At 48.3% G+C, this 21849-nt stretch overlaps 3 protein-coding genes across 3 annotated transcripts; all 3 read right to left on the reverse strand.

The window, feature by feature from the left end:
- Positions 1–734: 734 nt before the first annotated feature.
- Positions 735–4225, reverse strand: ABOM_006788 (guanine nucleotide exchange factor; the record flags this gene model as incomplete). Its single annotated transcript, XM_022533917.1, has 2 exons — positions 735–3671; positions 3722–4225. 2 exons carry the CDS (start codon positions 4223–4225, stop codon positions 735–737), a joined length of 3441 nt encoding a protein of 1146 aa, XP_022388114.1.
- Positions 4226–13857: 9632 nt separating this feature from the next.
- Positions 13858–17166, reverse strand: nut1 (putative RNA polymerase II mediator complex subunit Nut1; the record flags this gene model as incomplete). Its single annotated transcript, XM_022533918.1, has 6 exons — positions 13858–14939; positions 14986–15517; positions 15568–16068; positions 16130–16192; positions 16244–16491; positions 16551–17166. The coding sequence occupies 6 exons, from the start codon at positions 17164–17166 to the stop codon at positions 13858–13860; spliced, it is 3042 nt and encodes a 1013-aa protein (XP_022388115.1).
- A 3491-nt stretch (positions 17167–20657) lies between these two features.
- ABOM_006790 (uncharacterized protein) lies at positions 20658–21326 on the reverse strand (the record flags this gene model as incomplete). Its single annotated transcript, XM_022533919.1, has 1 exon — positions 20658–21326. One exon carries the CDS (start codon positions 21324–21326, stop codon positions 20658–20660), a length of 669 nt encoding a protein of 222 aa, XP_022388076.1.
- Positions 21327–21849: the final 523 nt, after the last annotated feature.

Here is a 21849-nt window from a genome sequence, read left to right on the forward strand (position 1 = left end):
CCTCTCCTCGAAGTAGGGAGCAATCGAAACAACTAAACCACGTCACTGTCTGGCTTCGTTCTACTGACTAGCACATGTCATGTCTCACAGGTCTTAGGGTCTACGGTACGGAGATCAAGGATGGAAAGAAAGTCATCAAGATAGACAATATTAGGATTATTGTCACAAAATTGTATATACATAATACGGTACATGAAATCCACCCAAATGAACCCGTTCCAGTCCGGTCGTGCTCCTTATCCCATCCATATCCAATGCAGCCGGTTCAATCAATCCAAAAAGTAAATACTTAATAACACAGTTCCTCGCGATAAGTCAAGATCACCCAATGTACCCAAATCCAACTCAGGGTGAAGAAAGGAAAATGACAGGGAGTCTCTCCCACTGTTTATATATCCCAACAGCCAGCCGTGAGGCTTGTGATATGTCTGTATGTGAAAACCCAGTTTTGTTTTCCCTTTTTTTTATCCCGCCGTCTCCTGGGTATATCCCAATTCACTCGTTCAGAATCCGCTTGACTCCATCCTGCGTATCCTGACCCATCGCTTTTATAATGAAACACGAATAGAATAACACAAGTGCCGCCCCGAAAGGAAATGGATATCCACAAAACAACTAGACAAAGAGCAAGATAATAATAATAATGATAGAATGTTATAACGCCGTAAGACATGATCGAAGAATGTAACTGTCGTAAATCATAATAGTGGCCACATATCACCAATGCAAACGTTTCAGCCATTAGTCGCTACCGACTTGGCCTTTGACGGATGTGTCCAGGACAGGAAGTCGAATTTATCCTTGGCATTCTCCAGGATAGACGATGCGCTCGACTCGGGTTGAGGAGGAATTGAGCGTGGAGTTGGGGGTGGGTCACGCGGTTCCAGCACCAACGACCGGCGATAGAACGTTTGCATACTCTTCTCGCCGTTCGACCGCACCCGGATCAATTCGTTCTGCATCCAAGCTTGCAATTCCGGTACTTCAGTCAATCGGTATGGGATTTGAAACCTCTGCAGTTCACTGATGATCTTGGCTGTCTTCATGTGTTTGTCAAAGTTGATCACTGCCATCTCACCATCCTCGGTAGGCAGGCTGCGCAACGGCTGATTGCCGTGATCCACGAATGTCAGGTCAGTCAAGTATGTACCAACAAAAGGTAAACAAGGGGGGATACGGTTCTGGAGTCGTTGTCTCAAAACCGCGTAATTGCGCGAAACATCAACAATGCCCCGCAGAGACTCAAGCGTTGTCTTGGTCTTTTGGGATACAATTTCCCAAGTCCGCTTGAGACGAGATATCATTGACGAGTTCAGGGAGCAGATAATAGCCATCAGCGTATCGTAGTTGTCGAGCTCCAGACACTTGTTGGCGATCTTCACCCAGTGTTTAATGGTAGCCGCTCGCTTTTTGGGCTCCTCCAGCTGGAGGATGGAATCAGCCACCAGGTGCGCGAGATCCGTCGACAATGTAGACATTGCACGGACATTGACAGCTAGCGATGCAGATTTCTTCATCCACTCTGTTGCCAAAAGCTCCTCGGGAAGAATAGAGCAAAAGATGCGGGATTCCTTGATAGTAAATTGCCGCGCGAGCTCCATCGGATCAAAGTCCAGAATGCTGAGGTTACCCTCGGCGTTCTTCCATTGTCTGAGGAGATTATTCTCCTTCTTCCCAAGGATGGGCGGTGGCAACGGAGCATCCGGGTGAACGTATTGCGCAGTCGCGGTATTGGTCTTTCCCATAGAAGACACCAACCGGGGCACCACTGGACCATGGACTGCCGAGACCTTTTCCGCTAGCTCTGCCAGCCGCTTTCCTGCAGAAGGAAGGTTCTGCATTAATGTGGTATTGGCAAAGTGCATTATAAAATCCAGTGCTACGTTGTCACAATCATGGCGCCAATGGGACTCGAGCCATCCCTTGAACACATTGTAGACACGAAGGCGAACGGGACCTGCAGCATGAGGCGTATCGCCGATATAGATGAACCGGTCGACAAGGGTTTCGGCAAACTCCATTGGAGTTGCAAAGAGACGGAAAGTGAGGTAGAATGCGGAGACGAACATGGCATCTGGGGTCGAGCCATGGGCTGTGAGCTTCTCCACCAAGGCGCGAAGACTTCCACCCATAACTTGACCATCTTTGAAAATCAACTCATGAGCAAAGGTCTTCTCCAAAATGTTGGCCTCCGTCTCCTCGTTCTCCTCGGCCAGAGTCGAGTGGCTGATACTGCCATGCAGCGACGGGGCTTGGTAGCTGTTGCAAATGTCCGGAGAGGTGGCCCGGGTGGATGTCCGAGATACCCCGCTCATTTCGGAGTTACGGAGATGGCTGTTGTACGTGAAACTGCTCCCGGTGCTGGTAATGCCGCGGCCGAAGGACTCACTGACTTCAGACCTCGGGTGACTGTCGCGACACTGGATGCTATCTGCCACATGAGCGTCCTGCATCAATGAAATGGACGTTTTGTCTGGACTAGTGGACAGCATAGCTGTGGGATGATCGGTATTATCAGTGGTTGGAGTAGCCAATGCACGGGAATTAAAGGAAGATGGGGTGGCGGCGTCGGTCAGGCCCGGAGTAGAGGTGGAATCGCGTGGGTTCTTCTTCACGGGAATTTCAAGCGGGGGAGGAGGGAGGCGCAAGGATACGTCTTTCTGGTCACCTGCCAGGCTCCCGGTTCGCTGTGGAATAGGTGTGCTCTGGATGTCATTAACGGCGGGAGAGTCCTGCGACATCGCTTCAAGTTCAAAATCGCCACTCTGCTCCAGCATCCAGCGAGCCTTCGCCAAACAGTTTCCTGCCCCTCTGACACAGTCGGTTGCAGCGTCAACGAGACGCTTGCCTTCGTCTGGCATGAAGATAAGCTCGTCATCTGCGGAATGAGCGGGTCGGAAGGCATCCCGGGCGGCATAGACAAGCTCTGAAAGTCGGTCATACATGGTGTCCCGAGCTTGCTCCAGAAGCCCGCATCCCTGCGGGTCGTGCTCACATACGGCCTCGACGACGGTCAGCAAACCTCGACAGGACCGCACCGCCTGTTCCGTGGTAACTACTAGCTCTGTTGAGGGACGTGACTGTAAATGAAGGCCAATGAACGAGCCCAAGACTCCCAGAAACGCATCGTATGTGGTGTTCAACCTTTCTGAAGCCAAATTCGGGTTTCGGGCGGCCGCAGCAGGCGCTGAGCACGACACTCGGTGGGAGATCCGCTTGGTTAACACGGACACGGGACGATGGGACTGAGACTCCATCGTATCCGTTCGGTTAGATGCACGGCTCATATCCAATCGGCTGCGGTTTAGCAGCCGGGATTCACCCCGTTCCGTATCAGCCTCCGATGCGAATGTCTCAGATATGGGAGTTGGAGGGATGTCGAAGTGTGTTGCCTGACCAAGCTCCGCGATGGTCCGGCTCAGGCCCACTTCCTCGGTCCAAATATCGAGGAAACGAACGCCGCGAGTCACGATCCGGAATGCCTTCAGAAGCATTTCATCCATCATGTACACCTCATCTTCGGTGCCATTGGTGCTACTGGGCATTTCCTGGCATTTCTTCGTTGTTCGGACTAGGGAGGAGAGATCTGCAAGCAAAGCCTTGCGGTTCCTACGCAGACCATCATGGCTTCTTACCAGAACGGAGTCACGAGTGAGACACTCGGATTTTTCCTTGAATCTGTCAGCTATCCCACTGTCGTCCTCCCAGTGTCCGTACTTACTAGTAGAAAGCGCACACCAGCAATCAGACCCTTTACGGTGTCCTGATTGCAGAATTCGCGTAGAGGAAAGCCGCATCCTCCTTGGATGATGTCCCAGAAGTCAGTCAACGCTTTCAGGAGCGGACGCATTGGTAACTGATCGTAAGCCTCGCAATAGTTAGTGGGTAGCCAGCCCCGGGCACCGGTATCTAATAATGTGCCATCTGCCCATCCATTTGTATGAACCGAGTGCACTAAAATGACGTCCCCCTGATCCAGTGGTAGGGTGATTGTAGAGGGTGATACATCCCCGGATGGATGAAAAGGGTAGAAGGCGCGCAAGTAGTTAGGGAAGACGGCTCGCGGTGTTTCCGTCTGTTCCATGCTGTCGTCTTTGTTCGTGTGGGACGGCGTTAAAGGAGGTGTCATCTGATGATGTTGAGCAGAATGGAGACGATTGGAGTAGAAGTTGGAGTTTCCCTTTTCGATCTTCAGTGGCGCAATGTGTGGCTTCATTGGTTCCATGTCTTTCTGGTTCGAATCCGGGTTCTGGATATGGGATCCTTCCAGTTGGTCTAGCCGGACGCAGGGTCACTGACCGCAGATTATGAAAGAGAAGATTCCATGAACATCCTTAGCGACGCGATACGGAATTCAGAGAGATCGAGTGTAGTTGCTATCAAGGGGAAGAAAGTTAATGGTGGCGACAAAGGGAGATTGTACAGCGGTGGTGATATATTATCGTAATCAAGGACTGAAAATAGGAGTCTATCATCCAAATCTGGAGATGACAATACTCATGGTCAACATCGAGGGCACCCAGTTCGTAGGAGGGCTGGGAGTATTGTTTAGGTGGGTGTTTTTGGAAGGGTTTGGCACATCACCATGGGAATGCAGTACTTGGAGAGAGGAGGAATGGCGGGAATGCTGGGGAAGGGTGACCGGGTAACCAGGACGTACCTCGCAACGCGTATGCAGAAAACGGATGACGGAGTGTCGACACTCCGTCTATAGTAGTTGGTAGTTTGTATTCCTTGATACCAGAACACGTTCCTAATTCAGGACCAAAACGAGGGCGCGAAGAAGGATGGTTGACGAGCACGAGCACGGGGAATTTAGAAGAAGGCTAGGAGAAAAAAGGAAACAATAAGAGCGCCGTAAACCAAAGCAGGGCAGGAACTAGATTGCGCTGATCCAAACGGAGGGAGTCCTGCCTCCTCGAGGAAACTGGGTTGGGGTTGCAGCAAGGACCACGATGCGGATCCCGAAGTTGGAGCCTAGAAAATCGAGAGGAGTGCGATCGACGAGATTACAGGCCGATAATGACGAAAGTAGGAGGGAATTGATCCTCTCCGAGCGTACAGCGAACGCGGGGGTGCAAAGTTCAGCTGGTTGTTCGTGGCGAAGGTACGCAAGGGCGACGGGGGGGAGGCGGAGGTTCCCAACACGACCCAAGAAGGGAGGAATGAACGTTATCGTCTCGTGGTAGGAGTCGCGAGATTAATCAATTGGATTGCCACCAGCAGCAAGTAACGATCGAAAGCCAGCGATGATCCACCGAAGGGAAAAGAGAGCGAGAGAAGAGGGGATGGAAGGAGAAGGGAAGGAAAGAATCAAAGGAGGGAGTATATTTGGAAGACAGAAAGGAAGTATAAAGTCGGGGATGGAGCTGCGATAAAGAACGATGGCGGAGGGGAGCGGGACAAGGACCCAGCAGCACATTAAAAAAAAAAAAGAAAAAAAAAAGTACAGTACGTACTAGTTTTTGTTCTCCAGGTTCATCCAGGACCATCAGTAAACTCCTAGTTTGGGTCGTTGGGTGGGTGATTATCCACCGGTTCTCCCGGTGGAGTATATGGAAGAGGGCAGATTGCCAGACGCAGTTTAGGCATGAGAACTAAACTTCCCACACTAACAAAGTCAGTTCTGCCCATCCCTGACTGGTCGGGGAGCAGGTGATCCGTGTGTTGACTGATAACTTGGTTGGAACAATAATTAATGTATTATTTAAAATATTTACATATGTATCGTCCGAAATAATAATAAGACCACAGATAATATTAATATGATTGATTATTATGAAAGGAAAAACAAATATCCAAGGACCAAGGATCAGAATGTCTCGAATTATTTCAGACCATCGAAATGAAAAGATAAAATAAGAAAAAGGAATAGAATGTACAATCGTCAGATCACGGGGAAAATCAATCAATGGAATGATCCATTTTCCGAGGAGGACCAAAAATCCCAGTCCAACGCAACTAAACCCGTTAGTCGACGCCCAAACCGTCCATGATCTTCGTTTCCATCACACAGGCGTTTCTTAGCAATGATGACTGAAGTACGGACGACGCAGGTGCGATCTTTTCTTTTCTTTTTTTTCCTTTTCTTTTTTGCTTTTTTTTTTCGCCTTCCTTTAATTGAGAGATTAATTAATTCGTCATTTATTTATTAATTTTCTAAAATCCTTCCCTTCAGCACCAAACCTCGTTAGTGTTCCGCGATTAATATATGCCAGATTAAAAACGGCCCAAGACTTCCCACTAGGCTGGGTGACAGCCCCTTATTGCCGGTACCTTGATAGCATATATGCCCATGAAAGTCAATAGTAGAATCATCTCACTTTCACACTACTCTCGACACACGGAGGAAAATGTATATCTGATTTTCCCATCATAATAGACGCTTGCTTAACAATCATGCTCGAGGAATCAGAATTAAATCCAGAAAGAGGATAAGACATAAATGTCCCTGCGCGGTTCCACCAACATGGACAGTGTGCAAAGACTTGCATCCGACCAAACAAGGGTTCGAGTCCAATCTTTTTTTTTCCTTCCCTCGACAATGGACCACTGGCCAGCCAAGACACTAAAAAAGACTGGTGGCAAAGCAGCTGTTCTTGTTCCCCTCACATTGATTGCAACAAAATACTCCGTAAAAAATAAAAATAAAAATACAAATACAAAATCCTTCGTGCTAGGCATACATATAACAAGGGGAGCTTAAGAAGCTAAAGATTACGGCTAAAACAAAAGAAACAGGGAAAAACCACCACAAAAAAGGCAAAAAGTTGGGAAAGATCGACACCGCAGCAGCCTGTCCCATGGTTGACAGAACCTTCGCCGCTAAGGATTAATTATGCAACACTGAAACTCCGTTCAGGTCCTTACTGACTCATCCAGGGCTGTTTGTTGTTATACTTAGGAATCGGATGGCGATGAGGAGATGGCCACAGCAACGGCAATGTCTCTCTGACAAATTTGCCCTTCTCGAACTTCTCCTTCTATTTGAATCCAGTCCGGGTGGAGCATACCCCAAAATCACAGGACTTTTTGTCACTAGTGGCCGAACAGATATTAACCAACGATCAAAAATAGAAGCCTCGCCTCCGACAAAAGTCCCAAAGTGACAATTCGACCTGTCGACTGTCACGGGAGAGCGGGCAGCAAAGGATAGGACGCATCATGGCCCAGTTGTGGCCCACCAGGCGACGGTCTCGAAAACTAGAGAGCTCGAGCGCCGACAGACTAAGACCGAAGAAGTAGTTAGCTGTTGGCAGCCTGAGGCCGCGGCGATTCCAGACCCAAGTCTTTTTTCTTTTCTTATTCTCAGTAGCTCTTTTTCGTGGCTCGAGCTAGAAAATCGGGTAAACAAAGGATCGGTTGATGCTCTTGGGGGAGGGTAATTCCGGATTGAAATTCTCTGCAATAGCCCCATCCCACCTTGCTTGGATGTAGATTGTTATCAGGATCGTCGATTCAGTCTGCTACGTACAGACAGTCCGGAGCGCAGCGATCCTCTTCATCAAACCCACTTGGAAAGCATGTGCCCTCTATTGACCCAGGCACTCACCTCTCTCCATAGACATTGTGATATAATCTACATACGTGCATGCAGCAAGACAATCTGTGCACCCACGCTTGGCCCCAAGACCCAGGAAGCTTAAGTACTAGTCCACAAACCATGACAGCACAACTCCTTTCCAACTGGACTGCACAATCCAATGTGCCTTCAGAAGACCTTAACAGGCCACTCGAGGTAGTACTCGGCAGATAGTAGTGCATGAGGAATCTTGCCGACGTAGGATTGTCCAAGCCAACTGGGCGACTGAAAAATGAGATAGGTACCTCACGATTCTCCAGACGTTTCTATTTCGGGTCAATGCATCATTACTCAGCCATCAATAACAGCATTGTACACTGTCTTGATTTGACGCAAGGGCAGCTGCATAAAATAGACTTTACCCTGGATGGAGATGATGTGGAGACCATTTTCATTCGGGTCACTGGAAACTGTAACTTCTTGCTCGGCTATTCCTTTGGGCTCCGATAAACAGTACGGAGTATTATGGGATGGTCTGGTCAGGAGAGATATTGGATTAGTTAGTGAGATAGCCTTCGTAGAACTACAGCAAGTAGTAGTGAGTCGGAATCGGCGTTTCTTCCTCCTCTCTGCTTTCATTACAAGCAAAAACCGGGGTAGTTACACAAGGATTATGCTTATCCATTATGATGATTGTTGTTGTTTCCTTCCCGGCTGAGGCAAAGAATTGAATTCATGTCGTGATTCACTCGAAGCATTATGAACATAGCTTGGATGCATGTACCATGCAGGAAAGATACGCGAGCGACCGTATTATACATCATATGAACCCATCTACTTGGTTCTTGGGTATGATCGTCGCTCGATAATATGATATCGCATATCCGAGACACTGTAATCTGGAACGACAGTTTCCTATTTCATCTACCTACAGCGTCATCCATGTCGCTCTTCTCCTCCGCGACCGATAAGGTTTAGATCAATACTACCGCGGCAAAGAAGTTCGACTGCTCGGCGAGAACAAAGAGGTAGAAAAGGAAAAAAAAAAAAAAAAGAACAGAAAAGTAATGGATCGCGTCGCTTTGCGGAACACACATCCGTAGTAGTACCTGTGTCGCTCATCCCCAACAAATTTCCATATAGAGTTTTTTTTCATGTTTCGAAGGAATCTAGTCGTACGGATATATTTCTGGGTTGCTCCAGCCATGGCGTCGGGACCGTGGGGTGGCGTTGAGGCTTACGCCAACAGGCGCAGTTGACAACCTGACAAAGAAAAGCATATGATGGATCCGGACGCTTGTAAAGCTATACCTGATTATTGAAGCATCTTTTGACAAGGCAATTAATTCCAGGGAGTCGGGTTGTACAAAGTTACAGCCGACCGTTACTACCGACTGTCCTCGAGTCCAGACTGGACAGTAGCAGAGAGTACGGAGTACTCCGTACTTCCATTCTCTATTCCTTCCAAGGCGCAGTCGCACCGGTAACACAAAGACCGCTATTATCGACCGGGATTACCATCATTACCTCGACTAATCACTTTTCTATTTGATGTCATCTTCCATAGTCCCGGGATGGACTAGTAGGGGGCACGTGTTCATCGTGGTATGCGGGATTACTTCCTGGCCCGGTCGCCGACTCCCTGTGGACTAACTGGTAGTGTACCAGGCCGAAGGGAAGAGGGGAGGAATAGTTTCCGATCCCGGCCAATGACCGCATATCTTGCGCGCTCAAATTTGAGGGGTGTGATACCTCACAAGATAGTCCAAAGCGCGCGATGTCATATATTAAAGGGTAGGGTACTTTGCGCCAGCTGAGCCAAAGAAAGGGACTCTTCCCCAGGAACCAGACGGCATGGTCGGAACCACTGTCACTTCACCCCCACGAGCCATTGCTAGACCAGTGCTGTACGACATGGAACTAACGAATTGGCCTCTGGGTTTCGAAAAGTGATAGCTGCTATAGCGTCACCCCACCGGCAAACCAGGGCGGGGCGGCATGGGAGGAGGCACAGTCTGATATCCTATGACTACGTCCCACAGGACCATAGCATCACTTTGCCTTGAGCTCGTGAACTCGTCCCGTGTCGCGCGCGTTCGTGGGGATGACGCCCCTACCTCAGCAATGATGATATCAGGGGTAGCAAAGTAGATCCATGGGACGGGACGGGTTACTCAACGGTAGCCTTGGCAATTGCTTTGCGAGTCAGCGCGGACGGCGAGCCCTCGGACGAAGTACGGACCCTCTTCCAGAACCTCCTGAAAGGGCGGCGGATGGAAAGACAAAAAAAACTTCAGGGGTAAAAATTATTCAAATTACGTCGCGCGTCACGTGGCTTCGCCTGAAGTCCATTTCGTCCCGAGTGCAGTCCGTGTCGCAAGGGTACCATATGTCGGAAAATATAGCATCGTAAATTGACTGGGCGTTACAGGTACAAAGCAATTATACTGAACTCCTATTCTACGTCTCCATCCACAGGATCCAGTCATACCATGTCGATGGATGGCGTGTTTCGAGCTCAGTCATCCCACTCCACCGCCCCGTCGATATGGCGTTCCCGACGAGCCGTTGGAAGTCGGCGACCGTGCAAATTGAACTCAACCAAGCCCGTCCCACGATGATGCGGCCATAGTCTTCCTTATTTAGACGATGATATACACGGATGACCCTAATTATGATATTGCGTTTCCGGTTTCAATGGTTCGAGTGGATCAACCGCAAAGGAGTATATACTATACAACCAATTGGATTCGCGCTCTACCTGGCGCCCGTATTGTCGGGACGTTTCGATCTCGATGTATCTACGCAGTAATCACCATGGAAGTTCTTAGGTTGTTCATGGAACATTCCGCGTCTAGTCATAGCCCCTAAACCAGGGCCTACGCAGTACGAGTCACGGTACGGAGTCGATATAGCTATATCGATGTCAATATATATATATCTAAATATGTCAGAGATCCTCATGCTAACAATACCATATAATACAATGCTACCTCATGAGGGAAGGTTCCAATCACCCGACATAGATCTCTCCCATTGAGCAAAAGATGTAACCGACACAGAAAATCCCCACCTAACCTAACTACTAGTAGTTCTCCTCGACATGCAGGAAAAATCAACCCCCGTGGATCTCTCGACTCCTTATCATCACTGCACTAGCAGGACTAGCGCCAGGCCAGGATTCAATGATACTCGCACCCGATTGAGAAATGTCTTTGAAGATGGCCCTCGTGCACCCCACTTGAGTGCAGCTCACTCACAGCCCTAACTCCTATGGGGATTCTGCACGAGCGCACGTCAAACAATTCCACGCTGAAGAAACCCGTTGCCCGGGCTGACCAAAAGGAGAGGCGAAGGCAAAACGAAAAGTTCTTTAATCTTGATATTATCATCTGCTTTCATAGCAAACTAAGAAAAGCATATCCCGCCCCGTCATCATTAGACTAGTATTTCCCAGATGACCGCAGGGCTAATCCATGCATCTGTAGTTTCCCTCCGTGGAGCGGGCCAAGCTGTTTAGACCTATTGAACTACTGCAGGTTGCTCTATGTATGCAAGTTAGTTAGTTAAGTAGTTAGCTAACTATTTAGTTACTTGACGAATAGCCCTCTTAGTCATGCTGCATAAGCGGGAAATGGCATTCAGTCTTTTTTTCTTCTTTTTTTTGTTCTTTAATTTTCGTTCGCGTAAATGTCAATTGCTCTCTCGACAAACAGCGATTGCCTTGCCGATCACCGACACGCCCTCGAACGAAGGAAGAGAGAGCGCAGCAAAAGAGACCCGCCAGGATCAACCAACAGCACACTTTGCGTGGTCAAATTACCGTGATAATGAAGAACGGCGGAAAAGAGTCCAATTGGATATCCCCCCAAGCACATAAGTATAAACGATAGGGTAACGACATAGGTCCTTGCGTTCCCCATTCCCCCTCACGGTGCTGCAATTCCCTACCATCCTGTCACACTTATCACAAAGCGATCGCGTCCCCGGAGGAGCTGTGATCCTGAACACATGCAAAAGGGCATCTGCCAGAAAAAAACAAAACAAAACAAAAACAGTTAACCTAGGTAAATCAATCAAGCTCGCGGGACGAGTCAGCTCCCGACTATATCGCGCCACAACTATAGCACTAGTAGGCGTATTGGACGGGAACGTTGTGGTTGCATTGGGGTTTTTTATTCTCCTATATCCCGAGACGCTTTTTGGGATGATTCTTTTAGCTTAACCGGCGCCCAGCTAAAGTTTACTCCTCTTGCCTTGTAGATCTGCCTGTCCTATGTATCACTATCTATAACAGGGGCATGATACGTTGATCGAAAGTCTATGCTCCCCCCTCTTAGAGTGGATCGATGTAGCAAGGTGGGCGAACGAGGCGGAAAAGAAGTTCAGAATAAATTAAATAAATCAAACAAAAGGGTAAAAAGAATGACAAGGATGGCCTACGGAGTAAAACCGAATGTATAGGATAGTATACGCAATCCACTCGGAATCAGCCTGCCCAAACCAGAGCCCTCTGCATATCGCATTCCCCGACATCCTGTGCCGGGGAAGCTGCATCCATCCCCAGACGCAAGCAGCGGTGTAACCGAGCAAATATGAACCATTCCGTTTGACTCGATCAGTTAGTCTCTTAACGGAAGAGGATTATGCAGCATGACAGCTGTCAGCCGTAGATTCCTCGGCAGGGGCACGAACGGCAAACAAAAAGGAAAAATGATCAGCGAACGAGAAGACAGGAAACGGATGTACCTAAACAGACGGCATGAATCTGCAGACTTGCTCGTGGCAAAAAAAAAAAAAAAAAGCGTCTTGGGTGAGATTTGCAAGGTCGCTCGACCAATAATGGCCAGCAAGATGGCCCTTCACGTGCGGTGTGATAAACGATGCAGATACTAAAATAGACAATGTGGTTATGCACCTCACTATCACACTCGGCACTTTTTTTTTCTTTTTGCTTTTTCTTCTTTCCCTGTACGTACTTCCTCCTCCGGACCTGATGCGATGCTCTGTCCCTGTTCGAGGCAGGCGCGCCAAAAGAAGTACTATGCATCGGCTTTTTCGTGGATAGCTACAGCATGCATTTGCAGACCTGCCCTGCTGTAGCTGAAGATTCAACCTCGATCGATCAAATCGGGGCTTATGCGTCTCTTAACAACCCCCAACTATACTTATTGTCTTACTTTAACCTAGCAACCCGATCATCTTTTGGATTATAAATGAAGTACTACTGCACTCCCTTGAGACCCGCTGTCAAACTATTGAACCGCTAAAGAAACACCACGGTTCAGCTGGTGATGATATGCGTAACCACCACATATCCCGGCGCAACAAACAATTCCAGGACATCTCTCTGCAAGGTTGACAATCACAATCACCCAGACAAGGTCCTGCAACCAACGAGTCTCTCCTACATATCGAGCGACAAAAATATCCCACAAATCAACCCCCTTCCCTGCCCTTCCGACCCTGTCGCGAAGGGGGTGCAACTCCGGGCATTCTTCAGCTCCGATCGCGTCAAAGGGATTGTTTTCTATTGACAGCTGCGCGGAAGGACGACAATTATTTGCAGACTCCGAATTTGGGATCATAGTACTCCGTCCTGTTGGCATTGTACAAGTGTCAAGATAGTAGAGCAACATGTATGCTGTCTATCGCGTCGAATAGTATCCAACTAATGTAGAAATATATATATATATATAGAGTACATCCACTAACTGTACGGAGTACGCTATATCCACCACAAACCCATATAGGTAAAATGTTACACTCAAGAACAGAGACGTAAAACGCCAAAATACCCTGCTTCGCTGACCAGTATTCCAAAATCACTCACATGCCACCAATAGTCCCAGATACCACGCCCTCCGTCTACCCACTGTAGTATAATAACGACAAGCACTCCTGTCGCCTGACCCTACCAGGTCTCTACTCTCCTACCCTGATCGCAACCACTACGCTAGATCCAAAATGAAAGCTCGCCGCTATTATCGCTCTCCTCCTGTCCACTCTTGCTCGCTGCCGGTGCACCCAGCAAAAGTGCCCACAAAGACACAGGGCATAACCCTTACCCGGGGGCTACAAAGTCACTGCTTGGTAATGTTGACAAGGCCTAGATCTCCCGTGCTGAACGGATACTATCTTTTCTGATGCCGTCGGAGCGCCGTCCTTCGAGACTGACACGTGGGATGGATACAGGACCCAAATAACAAGCGCTGAGAGCCATTGGGTTATCTTTGATGGGATTAGGGGTTCAAGCGAATCTCTGTTGGGATATATGTATGAGACGATGTTGTTATGAATATCAGTCCAAGTTTTAAAATCCATGTATAGTCCGATCAGAACATGCCCTCCATGTCCAAATCGAGGAACTCTGGGTTTCCAACTGCCATGTCGGCTGCATTCAAAACATCGTCAATGCTTGTATCAAGCGCTCCACCCATACTCTGTCCCATTCCGCTGTCTAGCCCGGCTGCGGCTGCGGCTGCGGCGTTGTCTAGCATGCGATTCAGATTGGCGGCGTCGTCATCCCCTACGCCATGCCCTGCGCCCGTCGGTTCGAGATCCATCTGGCCGTGATCTTCAACCCCTAGTTGCATATTCTGGATGATGTTGCTCATGTCCAGGTTGGGCATCTGCGACGTCGGTGTCATAAGGGCGTTCACTCGACGGTACAGTCGCACAATAACCTCCGCGCGTAATGGATCCTTTTCCGATAGCTTCGGTACGTTTTCATGCTGCAAATTGAGTGCATCGCGAAGGGTGAGAATCGGGCATCGTGGAAGAGATTCTTTGTTGGGATCCACGGGATGGTAATTGCTTTGTTCTACGGCAAAAGACTCAGCTAATGGCGCGCAGATCATGGTCACTGCGATATCTAGGGCAAGGTCAGCATTGCCTGTTTCGGTCTGCACCTTTAACTCGTCGACAATAGCGGTGAGTACGCGTGTAGATCCGAGCATTCGAATGCCGGCCACAAGCTGTCGATGCGTATAGGAATGCGGCGCCATGCTCACACCGGGGCTTGTGCTCCAAAGTACAAGCCCTTGAAAGGTGCTTCGGATACTACCAAGTAAGCCCCCAGGTGAGTGAGTGGTCCAGCTGTCGAGCTCTGACCGGTGACAGCTACCTGTCCGCTGGAAGGACAGGCAGGGCTCAAGCACATCCAGAATAGGTTTGATGTCTGCCCGGTTCGGATGGCGAGACCGGATATCCTTGAGTTGCTCATCCAGCGAACGTGCGGCGATGTTCAATACCGTCTTGTGGATTTCTCTCGCGTCGCCAGATATTGAGCTGGGATTGACTAGAGACTGCAAGGTCTTCAACGGAATTGTCGGGTCACTCTCGGTCTCCCAGATATGGTTGCCTAGCCAGGTCAAAGCGACCACTAGCGACGGGAGCAGGAAGGGCTCAAGTAGATCTATGACTATTAGTCTTGCGCTGAAGAATATGGATAAAAGCCTTACACTCGAACCCTCCCTTCAAGGTGTCAAACTCCAGTTTTCCAGCTTCACACGCCGTGAGGCTTTGGTTGAATAGGGTGGTCACAAGAAGATAGAACTCTTGCGGGCTGCAAGATGACATGGTCTCTTCGCTGATTCCCTCAGCTATGAAAAGTGCAGTAATCCAAGCACCAAGGTTCTTATTTTGCTTCTCGCTCAGATCATCCAACTTTTGGCTGGAAGCCCCACAATCCAGTAGTTTTAAAATAAAAGAGTCGTTGCTCGTGATTCCGAGATCGTATGGCCGTAGATCATATCGGTATTTGAAGGTTAGTATAAGTAGGAGAATGCTACCGAATTCATCGTAGACAGGCTGGCTCTCCCCCTGATCTTCGTCCCAGTGCCAGGAATCCAACAAAGTGCAAAGCGGTTGCAGTACCTGTTTTGCGCTACGGAATAAAAGAATCACATCGAGAGACTGAGGGCGCCTGGAAAGCGAACTGCAAATACTTTTCAAGGTCATTGTCTCTTTCTGGTTGCAGAGGTTATGCATGACCTGCACCTGTATTAATTATGTGTTGACTAACTCAAGTCCAAGAAACATACCTCCGTGATGGCTGCGACAATAGCGCCCGCATTGCCTTCTGTAGATTCAAGTTCGCTGACCAGTTGCTCTGCACGTTCCTGGTTGGTATTGATCTGCGACACGAGGTCGTCTTTGTTATATCCAACAGGGGGAGTTTGCATAGGATTTTCACCTAGCAAGCGCTCAATGCTGGACTCAGGGATCAATTTATGTGAGGCACAGGCAAATAGGAACTCCGGTCGCACCTCGGACAGAACGGTACTGCCTTGCATTGCGAACATCTGGGAGAAAGATGGAAATGTATTTGGGTCCAGCCGGCTCAAAGCATGGCTTATGCACATTTCCATTGGTAGTGAGACCATTGATGCTGCCATCATGGCTGCGAAGAATGATGGAAGCTTGTTTACCAAGAACGAGCGGAACATGAACATCGTTCGACTGGATTCGTTGCGATACAATGCGTTCGAGAGAACATCAAATGTAGCAGCTATAACCTCCTCAACCAGCACGTCATAGTGTCCCTATTGATGTCAGATACACTGATCTAAACCAGCCGAGGAAACAGCGCATTCCATCACCTACCCCATAGCGATTAGTGAGATAGTTGAGTAGCATGCTGTCGTCTACTAAAGGGCGGCCCACAAGCTAGAGAGTCAGTATTTGGGAACAAATAATGATGCTTATGACGGGAAATACCATTGCATTTATATATATGTAGAGACCAGCTCTCGAATTTATGACAGGCCCATCCATAACAGAAGCCTCGAATTGAAGCGCGTTCACATTTACATTGTCCATCATAGACTGCAATGACTTGTTTGGTGGCTCCCCATACAGATTGAATCCCTTCTGTAGGCTGTCCAATCTATTGCGAAGCGGAAGTGAAACTTCCATACAAAGCGGGAGATATGCTGAAAGTGCCTGACCCAATTTGACCTTCAGCGCTACTAGACGTCAGCACGTACGCTCACATACACAATGAACAATCAAAGAAGCCCTGTACCTTCGTGGGAGTCACTAGAAAGGACTTCAATGCCCTTTCCAGTCCCGGACAAAGCCGTAAGGAGGATTCCTAGCGACTCGAACAACGACACCGCATCCGGGGAGCTCATCAGCCCGCCTGTCTGTTGATTGGGATCTATATGATTATTGTGCCAGGCCACAACAGCCTGAATCCAGTCTATAATAGCTGAAAAAATGCCGACAGCTTCGGCAAGTGACTTCGGGGTGCTACCGGTGGAGACGGAGAGCATAGCATCCTGTATGACTCTAATATCCGTCATCAAGGTATAGCACTTCAGGGCGTTTTTGCTCTGAACAGCTCCAGAGCCAGGAGACTGCGGCTTGTCATGAATAGATGAGTACTTCAAAAGTGAAATCAGAACTGTAGAGGTCTGCACCTTGCCCATCTTACAGAGACAGTCTATGTAAAGGGGGAGAAGCGGATCCCATTTGATTCCGGTTGCCAGGCGTATTTCCAGCAATACGTCAAGGAGAGTACCCTCGGCGATAGGACATCTCCGGAATAGTATTTTCGATAGAGTCTTGAACTCGGTGGCATCTATCCGACGCATGAGACTTTGGTGGAGGAATGCCCCCCATTGTTCGGAGGACGTCATGTTCCCGATAATCTTTTTTCTTCCTTCGCAGACCTCAGACAGATCATATCAGACAAACAGAATCGCCTGTTTAAAACATATATCCACCTCCACAGTCCTGGTGCCAATGCTTAAGCATTTTGCTCAGGTCGCATACTGAAGCTTCAAGCATCAACAAACACAGCATTATTTGGAGACGTCCACGGCGTGATCCACGTGATTTTATGTAATCAATCACATGACGGACTTCTTGTTGTGGTAAAGCGCTCTGGAGACCAAAACAACCCCAATAATGACTTCAACCCTTGATATCATCTCATTTTGACAGCAGCATATTGTCGAGTACAAGTCAGGTCCGCAAATTATTTGCTTTATAGATCACCACCTGGTACAAGCATTGTCTCGCGGTAGTTGAAGCCCATCACCCCCCACAGTAAACAAAGCCAAGTGCATGTTTTCACCTTCGCTGCCATTGTTTCCTGGAAATCTAGAATCTAGATAGGCCTATGGAGCACTAAGTTATTGATGGTACTCTGTACTATACCTCGGTAGAAAATACCATCGACACAACTCCAATACAACCTTACGAAGCGAAAAACGCGATCTCCGCAAAGTATCCAACCTCATCATCGGAACCAATCCAGTCCACCTCTTAGGTAAAGCAACCCGGCCGATGGTTATCCGTTTCACCGGAACCCCACGTAGAGACTCGCCTTAAGGCCGAGATCGCACAACCTGGTTCATACCAAAATCACAACAGCCGATTGAGAAACCGGTCCGACCATGGAAACAACCACAACGGCTTTGCTTGAAGAAGTAACGTCGGAGGTTATACCGCTTGCTCCTCTTGGGGGGGCTAACGAAGAAAAAGTGGATCTCCCTAAAATAGCGATAATGAAGGAAAACCCGGGTATGAAACTGCGGTTCTCAATACTAAAAAGGGGCAAGTAGATCTTGTGTCCGCAGTGTATCTGTCTCATCTCCTTGCCGATCTCCCCACCCGATAAACGAACGATCTTCAGGTTGGGATGTGGACCGCAATGAAAATTTTCCTGTGGTTGCCGATAGGGGTTTACGGTTGTTGCAGGTGGGTGAACGTTTTGCAATGCGGGTGGAAGGGCTTTCTTCGGTAGCGAAATTATGCCGTCGTTCTCAGGCATGAATATGGCTGATATATGCCGTATAGCCATGCCAATTATGTCCGAATCATCAATGTACGGATTATGCACTCCAGGAGTTCTCCTGAACAGTTGGTGGCGTGAACTAGAAAGACAGGATCGGCATCCAAAATAGAGTGTAATACCAAGGTCGATCGGACAGAATGGATGCGAGGCATGGATACTTTGAATACTATACGGGTGACAGATATATCACGTCGCGCCCTCAAACGACAAAAAAACACGATGTGTTTACCATACCGTATAAAACAACCCTTAAAGCTGCATCTGATTGCTATGCAGTAACATATAAACTTCTCATAGCTTTCTCTCACGTACAAATCAAACCCTTACAAATTTTCAACTATTGCTGCCAGGTTGGAATAAAGTAGCCGTTGGGCCAACTGTTAGATCAGTCAGCTGACGCGCAACGAAAATTAATTCTCCGAACCATGCGACTCTCATGTATGTGCATTATGTTCTCCATAATTTTTTGTATCCATCTCACAGCTCCGTCCATTGTGGAGCAGTTCCCTGTCGGATTGATCACGCTGGCGAATAGGGTAGAACTACTACATTCAGAATAATACACGGAGTACTACTAGTAGGTAGACCGCTATGTATGAAGTTATGAATCACTGCGCTGAGTAGTTGTAAAGCCCCGACGTCGTATCCCGAGGCTACAATAAACTGCAATCGTAGTGTTTGGTACATGGCCAAAGAAGTAAAAGCGGAATAAAAGGGACGGGGAGGTCATGCTAGTACTGGTAGTACTACTTAGTACTAGTAAGTAGTAGAGTTCCTCGGGGACTTGCCGTACTATCTCAATCATTGGTTGATCTAAGTAGGAGTGATCAAACACTTGTGACGAATCATAGCCCGGAACTACTAGCATCGAAGTTACCCGATACAGGGACGGAGGTAGTTGTAGTTTGGTATAAGGGGTGATCTATATATACTTAGTATTCCAGACTCCGAGGTAAACATTGACCTAGATTTCTGGAATCTGTTGCAAGACCGGGTCCGAATAAATACCGCTCCCACAATGCAGGAGCCAACAACAACGTAGGTTAGAGTCGACTCAATGGGTCAGCTCAATTCAGATCGAAAAGTTCTTGACTGACCATGTGGGTCAAGTGGGGAGCCACAATCACTCCGTATTTGTAATCGGAACTTCATCATAGTTAGTTAACTATCGAATAGTTAACTAACCACGTCCCTAAGATTTAGAAATATATTTGTCCGATGTACTGTATACGACGAATACTTTGGCTAAGTGTGTCGGGCGGTAGAGACTACACCCAAAATTCCTCCCGAAGGAGGGGTTAGGAACTAGTACTAGGCCCCTTAAAAAAGGAAGCGATCCGTAGTGCGGGCATTCATCACCAAATCCCGGGTACCTGGAGATAGGCTCCCGACTAAGTTAGGCGTTTGGGATCCCTCCCGTGAGCCCCGACCACGAACGCTCAATGGCCCGTAGACTAATTGTTAGACTCCGCCATTCAGCCCGCCACAAACACATTCTGGTCACCGTCGAACTCTCCAGAAAACAGTGTTGAGAAAATGGTGTATTTTTTTTTGGTCTTTGAAAAGGAAGACTTAAGAACCAGCCATTCAATCTTCATATACACATTGGCGCCTTGGAAATCAGTACGCTCGACTCGGCTATATGTGAGCTTTGAAACACGATCGAATCGATGCCTTCCCCACCAGAAACCAAGGAATTGAACAAGTCGGCGGAGTCTTAACCTGCCACTTATGGCCAGCACAAACTAGTGGGGCCTCATGGGCAAACTTTAACCCACCACCGCGTGGCTAATGGATGGTTGTATACGGACGTTCCCTTTTGAGTTCAACCCAACTGCATCCAGGGGACTTCCACTCGGTACATTTCCCGCAGCTATGCCACATAATGGTCCAGGACCAGGTAGCCGGAATTCACGCTAAAACGGAAGTGACCGTCCCCCTCCCCTGGCGCAATCGAGAGGCCCTCGGATACTACCATCAGAATGAACAAGTACCCCATTTCTAATAACGAACGCATGAAGTAAAAAGGAGAAAGATCAAAAGCATAAAAGATGTTTGTATGCATATATATTCTTATTATTGCACTTCCTAGAAACAGTACCATTCTGTTCCGGTGGCATTTAATATCCTGGCCTTTCTCCTAAATAGGAGGGCCACGAAACCTATCGCTCTTCGAAGTGTAAGGTCATATGGTCGTCATCTCGTGATGTGAAATATCGCTATATCGATGATTCCATAGAACTCCGTAATATCGCTCTGTGCTGGATATCCAAAAAAAACAAAGGAAGGAAAGATAGATATGAATGAAGAAAAAGGGCCATATCAAAGTCAACCTCGCGAACTTCTGGGCCGCGACATTTGTGAAGAGGAGTCACGAAGGATGTCGGGCGCCCGTGGTCCAACCATCCAATCTTCCATCGCAAGCCACTCACTCCAGCTCCTCTCAGCCGCTTCGATCTCCGAATCTAAGGGTCCTTGCAAGGGACGCAAGAAGGGAATGGTCTCTAAGGGAGAGATATCGTAGTCTTTTTTCACACAAGCCCATCCTCCACTCTTCGCGGCGAAAAGATAGTTACGACGCTCTTGCTCATGCAGAAACCCAACGCCAGACCCCCAATCGTCGCCGAAGAATCCGTGTAGTACACCAGGGAAATCCATCCCCGTAGCCACAAGACGACGAATATAAGGAATTAAAGAGACAGGCGGGGGAGGATTTGAATTGGAAGTTGACGCAGGTGTGGTACTAGCAGTTGGGGTGTGATCGGTGGAAGAATTGAACACAGGGTGTGGTTGACGTTGAAACGGGAGGCGGATATTCAAAAATGCTGAAAGTGCCTGAACGGTGGTACTATGTTGTGCATGGTCGAGGAAGTAACGCTGGCAATTATGATAGTGAGGGTACCATTCGAAGATATCGAAACCATCACCATTCACCCCAGGGGAGGTTCCAGTAAGTCCAAACATCGCAGTTGGATCGGATTGTGGTGTCGAGTTCATTTGGGTCCCGGATGAACGACTCGACCGATTTTCAGGGTTCCTGTTGGAAACGCAATCTTAGCCCCTATCCTTGTTTCCACTTAATTTCAGAATATCTCCCCTAACCCCTCTAGCTTGTAGTGCGTGAGTGCGCGCGCGTGTGTTTGTGTATGGGGTGGGTCAAGACTTAGGATATCAATGTGAAAGGGCCAATTTCCTCTCATAACGAGAGCAATTGAAATTGACCGAGTAGGGGAGCAGGTGAGAGGGGAATTACTTGTTTGTAAAAACACTCCTGCCTCGACGAAGTAGGACGGACACCCTGCGTCGAGACGGAGATGGAGATGGAGAGGACTGGAACAGGGTTTTGATAGAAAACGCCAGTCCTCTTCCAGGATGGTATTCGTTCATAGACATCTGCTAGACAAGGTCCATCTACATACGCGCGAGCCAGACACGGCTCATGACCAAGGAACAGACCGAGGAGGGGGAGGGGAAAGATACAATGGGCAAAGGACGGAGATATAGTTCTTTAGAGAAGGGG

This window comes from Aspergillus bombycis, assembly GCF_001792695.1.
Source record: "Aspergillus bombycis strain NRRL26010 chromosome Unknown contig00056, whole genome shotgun sequence".
NCBI lineage: Eukaryota > Fungi > Ascomycota > Eurotiomycetes > Eurotiales > Aspergillaceae > Aspergillus > Aspergillus bombycis.